The 14,057-nt window shown below is 34.0% G+C and overlaps 1 protein-coding gene across 1 annotated transcript; it reads left to right on the top strand.

The window, feature by feature from the left end:
* Window positions 1-2,180: 2,180 nt before the first annotated feature.
* Window positions 2,181-13,645, top strand: LOC128219180 (uncharacterized). Its single transcript, XM_052926997.1, has 3 exons — window positions 2,181-2,235; window positions 7,008-8,338; window positions 12,083-13,645. Exons 2-3 carry the CDS (start codon window positions 7,016-7,018, stop codon window positions 12,431-12,433), a joined length of 1,674 nt encoding a protein of 557 aa, XP_052782957.1. The 5' UTR covers window positions 2,181-2,235; window positions 7,008-7,015; the 3' UTR covers window positions 12,434-13,645.
* The last annotated feature ends 412 nt before the right edge of the window (window positions 13,646-14,057 follow it).

Raw genomic sequence — 14,057 nt, 5'->3', positions numbered from 1 at the left:
ATCAACTTCCTTTGCAGAACACAAACCTTTAATCTTTTGAACAAAAAGGTGTTGTTTTTTTCTAAATAACGATTTACTTTATTTTGGACAATCCAATTGGCTCATACCGAGCATGTATTTGACTACGTAAACCACTGATGTCTTTACTTAAATTTAGCTTTTGTTTCCTTGGAAAATGCATGTAATGGTTCTATTCATACAATGTAATTATTTTATAACCAATTGGAGCTTTAAAGTATATTTTTCCTTAAACAAAACTTTATCTAATCAACACAAAATAATTGAGTGTCTGAATCACCATACTTTATAAAACATGAACACGAGTTCATATAATCAACACTTTCAAAGTCATTTTATGTCTAAATCACCATACTTCATACAACATAGTTACACTCAATAATTGCCACACTCTTCTCTTTTTGGCTTTAGTTTCTGACAGTTCTGTTACATAGTCCGTCTGCTTCCGTTCTCTATCCTTCTTCATGAAGGCACTCGACTCCTTGTTATCTTTTCTCTGTATCTTCGCTGGATTTAACCCCTTGACTGCGACATTCTGAAGAAAGAAAAACATAGAGACTTGTTAACTTCCGTTACCAAAAGTGTTTTAAATAGATTAACTCATTTTTCATGATTCAAGAAGGTTAAGCTACAAAATAAATATTTTCTATTTTACAACACATGTGTAAAAATCTTTGCAGGCTGCTATGGTTTGCAACAATGATCAAAGGTACAACTTTTTCTTGTGTCTTTTTACACTTATTAACTTTCGTTACCATCGCTTAAGTATAGCTAGGTTAGTTGATTTAATCTTTCTAATGTAATGCTATAACATGAGTTTAACATTTTAAAATAACAAATAATTAAAGACATTTAAATTTTATTGGTTATGCTTTTCATAAGCATCAAGAAAATGTTTGCCGTATCCAAAAATATCTTCCGTTACTGAAAGAGTTATTGTTATCCGAACTTCTAGTTATGTCCGAAATAGTGTACACTATAAGCCAAATTGGATAACCTAGGCATATATGCATCAATAAATAAGCAGTTTATCAAATAATCATCGATATATTTTATTACAATGCATACTTCTGTTTAAAAATAGACTAAGAAAAAGCAATACTTACGTGTATGAACCTGAACACTTTTCTAGACAAGTAACAATGATCATTAAAGAAATATGCAAATATTATATATATGATATCAAAGATGGGTAACGGATGTTAACGTTTTTTTTGAGACATACGAAAATTAAACATACAAATTATTTTTCTCGCTTGATTTCTGCTTTAGGTATTATTACTTATTGTCAAAAGTCTGCGTCAAAGGTTCCACATTATTTTTGTTGAATCAAAGCATGAATACGATTTTGAGGTTCGTTTAAATTGAACCCGTATTGTTTGCGACAGGGTGTTTTGCTACCTTTTAACAATTAAATTGCCCATTTATTTATTAAAACAGAGCAAAGAGGCATCATTTTGCACATGCATGTTCCAGTTTGTGCCACAAGCACAAGTTGTGTGTCTGTCACATATATATATATATATATATATATATATATATATATACAAAGAAATATATTAAAGACATCAATTTTATAAAAAACAGCATAAATTTCTGGAATGACTGATGTGTGTGTGTGTGTGTGTGTGTGTGTGTGTGTGTGTGTGTGTGTGTGTTGTGTGTGTGTGTGTGTGTGCGTGTGCACGCGTTCGTGCGTGTGTGTGTGTGTGTGCATTTTATAATAATGTAAGAACATAAAAGCATGCTCAAATATTAATGGACCACTGGACCAGAATTTAAATAAGAAGAAAAAAATGTTCTTTCACTTTCGAGCAATGACTTTAAATCTCGATATCATGATTACTTAATAGAAGGCTAAGGCAGTAAGGGCTGTATATATGCAATAAGAAAGCAATGTTGTATTACGTGCGACGTCAAACAAGGCCAACAGATCCATCCAGAGAAAAGCATGCTCAACTCTGAAGGGGTCCGCTGGTCAGTATATACAGTAAACACTCAATCCACACAGAGCCCGGGCTTTGCTAATTTGCATATTACTAACCGAGTAAACATACATGTACGTACTGTACTTTGAACGAAACCTCATTGTTTTCCAAAACAAGTCAAAAACGTTCTACACAATCAGAAATCTGCTGCCCTACAGTATTGCAAGTTATTCCCCCTAGTCAAAAGTTTGACATGCGTGAGAAGATCAGGTTTAGCTATTAAACCAAGGTAAATATATAATTGCGCTGCATGATTGTTGTTCTTCAGGTCTTTCGTATTATAGGACAATTATTTTTCTATTTCAGATAAAAATAGAATGGATCTAGTTGAAACGTAAACGGTCATTAAAATTGTCACACAAATTCGAGGTTATAGCACATGGCGTAGCGTGACAGTGTTCCTGTGTTAATCTGTGTTCATTTTTTTTTTAAATATTTGCTTCTCGCGTTCAAGTTAAATGAAAATACTTCATCGCATGCAAATACATTAAGACAATATAAAAGACAAAGAAAACACTACAGAAACAGAAAACAAGGCAATGTAACATATTTAAATGCGTATAAAAAAATACAGTACTATTAAGTATTGCAGGCTAGTTAATATGGAAGATATTGTAGGCAAAGAACCCCAAAGAACACAATTTTGTTTTTGGCTTAATCTTACATTGCAGTATCATATAAGTTGTATACATTTTAGTATATATACCTTTTGCCTGTTTACCTGAGATACATCTTTTTAAAATGGCTTTATTTTCCTTTTTTGGTGGCCATCTTGGTGGCCATCTTAAATTTTATACATTTTTTCTGTAAATGAAAAAAACACAGCAATTTTCTACATCATTTATGCAACAAACAAAACGAGTTGTTCAGGGGCATGGGATGCCACTTGCCTACTAAACTAATACATGTAAGGATTTGACCACAACTTCTTCCAACATCAGTTACAGCACTCACCAAAAACATTTCATGGTAATCAAAATCGTTACATTGTCACATAAGCTATATATGAAAACAAATCTCATGTTTCATATGAATGGAAATAATAGTTCTTTAAATAATTTATATTTCATTTTTCACCACATGTATACAGGGCTTTTTCTGCCCAATTTGGGAAAAAGACCCTAGACATTTTGGATAATTTGTCGTGAAAATGCTGAAATTGGGAAATTTAACAGTCTTAAAAAAATCTTATATTTTGCTTTAGGAATGGGTCCGAAATTCGGACCCGTGGGTACTATAGAAAAAGCCCTGGTAAACTACAGAATGATGCATATAAAAGGATTGGTCTTTATTAAAAAATAATAGTATCTCAGTCCCAAAATTATATTTGAAGATAAGAATGTCGGTATAATAGGTCTGCGTATAAGGAAAACTGAAACTTTGCCTTTAATTTGTACCCCAAAGCTTTTCTTGAAGATAATGTTCTAGATTTAATCTATGCTAAAAGGGCTGAAACATAAACTGAAAAAAAAAAAAAACGCCTGAAAGAGTAATGTTTTCTTCTTTGAAAAAAAATGCTCATCAACTTTTAGGAATTCACAATAAATACCATTAGACGAGTGTGTCTATGTAGAATAAACCATCAAAGTTAATAAACACATCTCTGATGCAGTGCTTTTATTAACTGGATTTTACAAGGAAATATTACGGGTCATAAAATGCCAAAAACTCGGTGGCCGACAGATATTGTTAATAATTCTGCGTTAAAGATTATATTCAAGTCAATATTTCAATAGTTTTAAGCTCGACTATTTGAAGAATAAGAAGAGCTATACTACTCAACCTGATGTCAGTGTCCAACCTTGGTTAAGGTTTTGCATGTAAGCACCTTTAAGTCATTATCTCAGAAAATACATCATTTATTGCATTGAAACGTTGGAAATGTATTGCCAACTATCTAACCTACCAAATAAATGAAGTTAGATTATTTGAATATAATGCAAATAATGGGCCTTTATTATTTGACATAGAAATTCTGGTTAAGGTTTTGCATATAAGCACGCATAGGTTAATATCTTTAACTACTTGATGTATTGCATTGAGACCTTATACAATGGTACTCAACCATCTTACCTACTTAATTAACCAAGTTGTATAACTCTAGTTTGCATTTAATGCAAATAAATGCCCTTTATTATTCGACTTAGAAATTCTGGTCAAGGTTTTGCATGTAAGCACACACAGGTCAATATCTCAGCAACTACTTAATGTATTGCATTGAGACTTTGTATACAATGGTACTCAACCTTTCAACCTACTAAAATTAACCAAGTTTAGATAACTCTAGTTTGCATTTAACGCAAAATAATTGCCCTTTTTCATTCGACATAGAAATTATGGTTAAGGTTTTGCATGTTACCACATTTAAGTCAATATCTCAGCAAATACATCATGTATTGCATTGAAACTTAACATATGTATTCCCAACTATCTTACCTACTAAATTAATAATAAGGTAGATAACACTTAAAATAAAATGAATATTATGGGCCTTTATTATTTGACTTGGAATTTCTGGTTAAGGTTTCGCATGTAAGCATACCTAGGTTAATATCTCAGCAACTACTTGATGTAATTGAGACTTTATACAATGGTACTCAACCATCCAATCTACTTAAATAACCAAGTAAGATAACTCTAGTTTGCATTAAATTCAAATAAGGGCATCACTTTAATCCAACTTTAAAGTGATCCATGCATGTTTCGCCATAACTTTTCAATCCTTACACTGAAAAGCGACGGATTAGTCAAGCGCGCTGTCTCTGTGACAGCTCTTGTTATCCATTTGTTATTTAACTTGGTAAGATTGCTTGTCTGCACGTTGTCTTGAACAGTTATGAATATGGATCACATCTGGTCAGAAATATAGGTCATAACGTCAAATATAAGAGACACAAACCCCCATCATAATAATTAAACCTGCAGCTAAGTCACTTGCTAATCTATTAATAGTTTAACACAAATCCGAATGCACATTTTTTTCTTTCAAAAGTTTTACCTTCATGAATTTTGGTTAAAATATTTGATCTTTTTTTACTATAGGTCAGCTCCAAACAGAACAATTAAGTGATATAAAGCTTTTTTTTACTGCATACTAACCAAACATCCATTTGGAAAAAGAACCTAATTGTCAATGGCAAAGCTATAATGTAGCGTTCCGCATTGCGCCTTGTAGTTTTATACAGGAAGATTTTCCCCCTTTATGACATGCAGTCATGGCTATCATTACTACCAAGCATTTTAGCTCGACTATTTGAAGAAGCTGTAAGGCAGGTTGGCTTTTCACTTATAACTCCCAATACCCTTCAATACTCGATATTATCCTTAATACAAAATATGGCCCCTCAGCCCTGATTGACTAAAGTTGAAGTTAAAGGCAGGTTGAGGTATTAAGTAATAACTTAAATACACTTCATTCAATTCACTTACTGTACTACTTCACATAGTAGTTCATGATCATCACAAAATGAGGTAACATAACTCCATATTATCTTCAACACAAATTATGGCCCCTGATTTACATAGGAACTTTGGTTAAAGTTTCAGGGCATGTTAAAGTTTTAGGGCAAATTGGGAACTTCTATACCCTTTATTCAATTGACTCAGTATTTTGCACAATTATTGACATTGTTCTTACAAGAACAATAAGGCTACATTAAAATAATGAGGATGTCAGCATGAGCACTTGTAGGGTTAATATGCTGATGTAATGTGACTGTAATTATGCCCCCCTGTGAAGAAGAGGGGTATATTGCTTTGCACATGTCGGTCGGTCGGTCCGTCCATCCGTCTGTCGGTAGACCAAAGCTTGTCCGAGTGATAACTCAACAATTCCTGGATGAATGGTCATCAAACTTGACATAAAGGCTGGGCCTGACCAGTAGATGACCCCTATTGATTTTAGGGCTCATCAGGTCAAAGGTCAGGGTCACAGTGACCTTTAATGGTAAAATAATTTTAAAGTTTATCCGAGTGATAACTCAACAATGCCTAGACCTATGGTCATCAAACTTGATATGGAAGTTGGGCCTGGCCAGTAGATGACCCCTATTGTTTTTGGGGGTCATTGGGTCAAAGGTCAAGGTTACAGTGACCTTGAATGGTAAAAGGTTGTCTGAGTGATAACTCGACAATGCCTGCACCCATGGCCCTCAGACTTGACTTGAAGGTTAGGGCCTGACCAGTAGATGACCCCTATTGATATTAGGGGTCAAAGGTCAAGGCCACAGTGATCTTGAAAGCAAACTCAACAATTCCTGGACCTATGGTCATCAAACTTGACATGAAGGTCAGGCCTGACCAGTAGATGACCCCTCTTGACTTATGGGGTCATCGGGCCCTCAAACATGACATTTAGATTTTTGGTGACCAACTGAGGACTTTTATGGATTTAGAGGTCATAGAGTCAAAGGTCATGGTCATAACACACTCTACACTCTATCCTCACACTTTAAATGGTCCATATAATCCTGACAACATGGCGCTCCGGGGGGGGGGGGGGGCATAATGTATGACAAACATCTCTTGTTTAATATATGCTTTTCTTATTTTATGTTATATGTAATAAAAGAAAAATAATATAACAAGGAGCAGATATCTTCTCTAGGTATTAGTCTGGTATATTTCCATTTAGCCGGTAAAGTGATGCTCCTGGAGGGCTTGTAGTAAACAACCAGTTAGGCAAAAATAAACATAATCTTTGTTTAAATTTTAAATCAAAGGTTGTCAGCATTTATATATATATATACATGACTGTTTTGTACATTTATAATTACATTTATTGCCATTTTTTCATAAATAAACTATATAGTCATGATTTGATACATGTATATATCTCAAATTATTCCTGCCTTTAAAAGCGATATTTGCAACTTGATAAAAGAATGCATGCATTCATTTTATTTAATATTTGTTTATTTTTCAACTTTTCTTGTTGAGCTTCTAGCTCGATGACTTGTGCCATAGATGTTGATGTTAAATTGTATCAATATATCTTTTCAGATCTAAACATGACACAGGCTACATACAATAGTAATGAAATGTTTAGTGAGTGCCTTGACCCACGCTATCAGTTCAAGGTTGAAGTAGCCAGCGATTATGATTCGTCTGATTATGAAGAGATAGATCTTGGACTAAAAGATGAGGAAAAAACAGTGTTTGACAACTGTAATCAGCTTGTAAAGTCCGAAAATGAAATGCACATAGGCGCACAGTCGTCAGCACCATCTTGTTATCTTACCGATATCATTGGTGATGAAAATAATTGTGATAAATGGGCCAAACCAACGTGGACCAATATCGTTATAAAGCCCGAAATAAAAGAAGAACATGATAATCTTTATGATAATGGCAATGGAACAGTTTTAATTGGAAACACCAAGCCATTAGTCACCAATTACAAAGGCATCCTGTCAGCATCACAATTAAATGATTCCATAGCTAAAAACTCAGAAAGTCTCAATTCAACTGATCAGTCGTTTGGCAAAATATCATCAATAAAGCAATGCTTAGAACAAAACAAAATACAGAACTTCTCTCAGTTTGGTATACAGCGAGTTAATACTAATATGAAATTAGACTCATTAGCTAACTTAAACTTTGCTGAGTTGTTTGGACAGTGTCATTCTTTGCAATGTAAAAATAAAGATAGAAAGAATCCTTTCATACAGATCCCGAGGTGTGACGAGGGTATACGTCTAGTACATAATCAACGTAGTGATCGTCATAGCACTAAACATGTTGTTGTCCAGGATTCAGCGAAAGGAGAAAGGAAACGACCATGTATTGAACATATTGTATCCCACAATGACCTTACTCAGTCCAATAATGTAGATGGCGAGTCCAATAATGTAGATGGCGATGAAACTGTACGAAAAAATCGAAAAATGCAAGAGGAACAAGAAAAATATTTAAATGTGCCAAATATTAGCTTTGACTTTGAATGCAGCAAAACATATTGTTCTGACAAGCAAGTTGCTTCACAAATATCATCTGATGGTTGCAAAGAAAATCCTTATTCATCTTTTAAGGTTCAGTGTAGACACATTCGTAAGGTGGGAAAATCCAGGCAAAAACCCATTATTATCAGTAAGGGTAAAAAAAACATAAAGAAAGCAAAATCAAACTCGAAACAGAAGCAACAAGTTGACCAGCCAGACGAGCTGTGTAAAATTGTTCACGATGAATTTGACTCTGATGTTGATGTCCTAACAGACTGGGATGGTTCAAAGGAGTTCAGGTCAAAAATGCTGAAACAATGGATTGCTCTTGAGCATGATTATTCGGGAAAGAAAACGATAAATCACCTTGCAAAATTACCTCAGCATGGAAAGGTAAGAGTCGCCACTGTTAATACAAAATTTAGCAAAAGCTTACATTGCGTTTTCTTACCAATCAGCCGTTCTGTTTTGTTCTTGTGCATATAAGTGTTTGAAATTCTGCTCATTTCCTTACATAAGGCCTAAAAAAAAAAAGTTTGGTTAGGGTTACATCCTTTTAAAACATAGGTAGGCTTTTTTTTTCTTTTTTTATTAGGCTTTATATAAGAATGTCATTTTCATCATTGGATAATGGTGTTAAAGTTATCTTCGGTATATGCATTTAAGGTTTTCAACAAAGTGAAAAGCAATTTAAATTTTTTTTTTATTTTTTTTTAGTTTTTCACTATTTTTTTTCAAAATGACTATAAAAATGGTAGGGTCGGCACCTATTCCGTAGGTAGGGTCGGGTAACCCGAACCAAATGTTGTTTTTTTTAAGCCTAAGTTTGAAACCATAGCCAACGGTATGACAACTGACAACTGATTGTTTGTATTTGCCACCTTAAAAGGAAAAATATATACTGTAGGATTTTAAAATTACTTGGCACTTCTGTAGAATTATAAAAAAATAAAATATTGTACTCAATTTTTTTATGCATATTATATACCTAACGAAAAGGAGGTAATAACCTGTTACCATCACAACCATCCTAGTTATAGCCTTTGGTTTGCATTTATATCTTTCCCCCCCTTACTTTAAAATAGTTTTTGTGGTCACCAAGTCGGACAAGTGCGTTTCCTCCGGGTACTCTGGTTTTCCTCTCATCACATGACCACGCAACATCGGGCAAATGAGAGTGATTAAAATGGATAAACTTAATAGAGGCACGATGTGCTCAAGGTGAGCTATTGTGATTGCCCTGTGGGTCATCTGTTGTAGTCGTCCGTCGACAACAATTTGACTGTTAACACTCTAGAGGTCACAATTTGGGCACAATCTTAATGAAACCTGGTCAGAATGTTACCCTCAATAAAATCTTTGATGAGTTTGATATTGGGTCATCTGGGGTTAAAACTAGGTCACCAGGTCAAATTAAAGGAAAAGCTGGTTAACACTATAGAGGTCACATTTATGACTGTATCTTTAGGAAACTTGGTCACAATGTTAATAGTATTAATCTCTAGGTCAGGTTCAACTGTGGGTCATGTGCGGTCAAAAACTAGGTCACCAGGTCAAATTGAAGGAAAAGCTTGTTAACACTCTAGAGGTCACATTTAGGACTATATCCTCATGAAAGTTGGTCAGAATGATCATATTAATAATCTTTAAGTCAAGTTTAAATCAGGGTCATGTGCGGTCAAAAACTAGGTCACCAGGTCAAATCATAGGAAAAGCTTGTTAGCACTCTAGAGGTCACATTTATGACTGTATGTTCATGAAACTTAGTCAGAATTTTAATATTGATTAGCTCTAGGCCAAGTTCAAATCTGGGTCATGTGCTCTCAAAAACTAGGTCACCAGGTCAAATAACAGGAAAAGCTTGTTAACAATCTAGAGGCCACATTTATGACCATATGTTCATGGAACTTTATCAGAATGTTATTCTTGATGATCTTTAGGTAGATTTTGAAACTGGCTAATCAGGGGTCAAAAACCAAGCCTCTAGGTCAAATCATAAAAAAACACCTTTTAACACTGTAGAGGTTACATTTTCTCTTTGATCACCATGAAACTATGTCAGAATGTTTGTGTTTATGAAGTCTATGTCAAGTTTGAAACTGGGTAACCTGAGTTCAAAAACTAGGCCATGAAGTCAAATCATAGAAAACATTGTTAAAACACTGTTGAGGCCATATTTTCTACTTTATCTATATGAAACCTGGTCAGAATGTACTTATTACAGCAAGGTAAGGTTTGCAACTGGGTCATCTGTGATATTAAAAAATCATCTGTGATATTAAAAAAAAACTTTGTCACTAGGAAGGATCTAAGTAATACATATTTTTTAATTTTTGATTATATTTAGATGTGAATGAAATGTGAAACCCAAATCTTGAGTCCTGTTTGGCACCATATAACCTGAATTGGTATGCGGTAATGCCCATACAACCAATTCACCATCTTACTTTGACTTATATGATCTAAAGTTCATAGATCACACTTTCACACTTGAATTGGATCAGGTGAGCGATACAGGGCCTTCAGGGCCCTCTTGTTTGATGTTATGCTAAACTTGTCCTTAAATGATTAAAAAAATCAGACGCATGTGTACACATAAAAATATAAGCAATATTTAGTGTGTGTTTTTTTAAGTAATGACATGCGGCCAAGTGGCAAAACACCAAAATATCAAATTATAATATCCTTCTTTCACACAATCTTTTGTTTTGATCATAAAAATCAAGTACCTGGTAAGACAAACTTAAGCATTAAAAGTACTCTTTTTTGCATCAATCCCATGCATTTGAATATACATCTAATATAATATGATATCCTTCAATAAACAATAATTGACTTGGTCCTACAGTCCACAAACTTGTCCTTTCAAGGAGATGACCCTGATATTTTGTTGTCAGTAGGTTAAATGTCATGGTCATGATTACCTTGAAAACAAAAGCTTGTTCAGTTTAAAACTAGAGTAGGCTTTGTCCAGTGGTTTCCAAATTTGGCATGGAGGTTAGTTCTGACTAGCAGATAACACCTACATATGTATTTATGAAGAGGAAAAAATGCCAGGGTTCTGTTGATTTTGGACACCAAAAGTTTATCCAATTGATTTCTTCAGTATGCTTGGTCTTACTGTCCTTAAACTTGGTAGGCATGTTGGTCAGGACCAGCTGATGAACTCTACTGATTTTCAGGTCAGAATGTCAATAGTCATTGAACTGGGAGTGTGTCCAGTTGATAGCTTTAACATGGTTGTTAAGACAGTGCTTGTAGGCATTAAAGGGGCTGTACTCCGTATGATGAAATAGCAAAAAAAGAGAGGAAAATTGTCGAAAAATGACATAAACTTGGTATTGATGTGTACAATGCATTGAACCTTACTATCTGAAATACCACATATTTTACAATTAATTTGTTTTCGCAGTATTTTCTTAGTTTTCATTTAAAAAAAGTTTACTAGGAATGTCTACCTAGTAGAATTTATTCCTTATGTGTGATTGGCTAGCCTAGTTGATGTTATCATGTGATATTACTATACAGTTAGGTATATAGCTTAAATATTCCAACTGTTTAGGGTAAGCCTTCATAGCACAGTGGATACAACACTGTCCAGACTGCAAATTTGGCAACACCAGTTCGAACCCGGTCACTGCCTCAATTTGTTTTTACATTTAGGTTGTGTTTTTTACATTTATGATAACAAAGAGTAAAACATTTTATTAAATAATTGTCCTGAGATTAGTTACAGAAAAAACTATTTTGGTGCCAATTTGGTGTACAGTCCCTTTAAATTGTGCCATAAATTTACCTTTCATACGAAATGAATAATTAATTGCCATTAGGTAGCATAAATAATTTGCAAATTATATATATTTCGTGCTGTAATAATTATAATAATGGCTTTCTGACAAAGCCAAATCAGGAGCATATGTCATGACTGTAATCGGGGCTCTTGTTATACAATGAATGTTTTTAAAAAAAAAATGGCTCCGGCTTTAAGTGTTATTTCTTGGCTGGGAAACTACTAGCCTGGCTGGCCTTTTCCTACTAGGTCGTAATTAATGTTGTTGTTGTTTTTATAATTTTGTACTTTAATACAAAAAAAACTAGCACTATTAAACCTGCTTTATGTTGTGTGTTTTTTTCCAGGAGTTATGCACAGAAAAAAGAATGAAGAAAATGAAAAAGGAGCAAGCACAGTGTGGTGACAGGGAACTAAGAGGAGTAATGCATAATTCCTTAGAACGCAAAAGACGACATGAGATGTCAAACTTGTTTCTTGAACTTGGAAAGGTGGTATATTCTCCTATCAAATGGATAATGCTGAACAGACCAACCAAGAAAGGAATAATTCAGCGTGCCCTTCAACAAATTGAAAAGCTAAAATTGTCTTCTCTAGATATTAATGTACAGAGATATAATTTGAAAATACAAATTGAACACAACAGAGCTAAAATTAAACGCTTGAGGGAAACTTTTGATGAGGCAAACACAGTGTAGTCCAGTCGTGAATGATACATGTATAAATGTTGTTAAGAGAATATTTAGTTTAATTAACCCTTTTTTTTATCTTTTTTTAACCTTAGCTCATGTCGAGCTACTGGGTTTTCATAACATCATAGATACTAATGTGAGCAATGGCTAAAATGATTTTGAAGACCATTCACAAAAAAATGCATGTTTCTTATGGGTGTTTTTCTACAGACTTTCAATACCAACTTGCGTCAAATCTACCAAAGTTGTTTAAATTCATCTTTTTATATAAATTTCTTGTATTGGAATGAGCCATTTTTTTGTAAAAATCCGCAAACAGCAAAGTGATTTAAGACTTCTGTCAAAAATCAGGTCGCAGATTTTCATATTTTGTTCAAAAGTTGATGTTTTATGCATTTTTCTTAGAGTGTTAGTTTAGCTTTTAGCCATAAAACATACATTTTTGAACAAAAATATGAAAATCTGCCATCTGATCCTTTGTCAGTAGTATTACATCACTGCTTTGCAGATACTTTGCAAAAATTGGCTCATTCCAAGACAACAAAAAAGAAGTTGTCCAAATGGTAAATCTGTGAGAGTGCAGCTTTAAGGTTGATTTAATTGACTTATATTCACTTTGCATGTTTATACTCTGATTTCTATTTACATGAAATAAACAACATATATCATTTAATGTACAAGTTTGTTTCATCCAGGTTTCTCAACATTGAATGATCGTGGCTTTTGCTCCACAGAAATACACCATATAAAATTGTTTATCAACTTCACAAATCAAAGAATAAATGTCTGTCGTTGTCAGTAATGGCGTATTATTTTACGGTGCGCATGCAACAAATTACTCATTATCTTGCAAAGCATCGATGATACATGCAACTTGCATTGACTTCACTTCAACTGGTCAATATATCTGAATCTTTAAATACGCTTGTAAAAAAATGCTTTGGAGTGTTTGAAACTCACTGTCTGAAGCTGCCATTGAGTTGTTGCAAAATGACTGTCTTCGAAGAGATTGCGATCGGTTTGGTTTAACTGATTTACAAAAACATCTTCCTAGATTTATTTGCAAACACATATATCTTTTGCATTGTCACTTATTTTGCTCCAAATGACGTGCCGCAGTTCTATGCCATTGACCTAACTTCCTGTTTATATTGTTTGTTTATATCTACTGATGAAGGCGTCACGCCGAAACGTTTCAGATAATAAACTTTATTTGTTTGTGTGGTTTATTTTATTTACGAACACTAATAGCTGATTTACTGTGTAAACGTCATTCTGTCTAAACGAAAACGAAATGTATTCTATTCATACAGGTGATGTACATAAACCATTGAACTGTTAGTTCAAGGTCAGAGACGCTATACAAGGATGAAGAATTGTGTGTCACATATGAAAGGAATTTGTATGAAACATGATTTAACGTGGGAGGCTTAATGTCAATGTCATTGAACAAGGTGGAGGATCCCTGCAATTTGTGTTAGTTGGGTATCACCTGCAGTTTTAGAAAACTAGTAATAATTAAGTGACCATACCAAACTAAGTTGATTTGAGCCATGCATTTTCTGCGCATTATGAATTTTATCCGTTTATTCAGAAAGCATGTTGGGACTTCCCTTGTGAAGGTCAAATC

This window comes from Mya arenaria, chromosome 2, assembly GCF_026914265.1.
Source record: "Mya arenaria isolate MELC-2E11 chromosome 2, ASM2691426v1".
Taxonomy (NCBI): Eukaryota; Metazoa; Mollusca; class Bivalvia; order Myida; family Myidae; genus Mya; species Mya arenaria.
This window is presented reverse-complemented; position numbering and strand designations above follow the sequence as displayed.

What these genes read in the sequence shown, in the direction of transcription:
- LOC128219180 (XM_052926997.1), top strand. Translation starts at nt 7,016, where the DNA reads ATGACACAGGCTACATACAATAGTAATGAAATGTTTAGTGAGTGCCTT. An exon ending in AATTACCTCAGCATGGAAAG is followed by an intron (nt 8,339 to 12,082) that starts GTAAGAGTCGCC and finishes GTTTTTTTCCAG; the next exon opens with GAGTTATGCACAGAAAAAAG.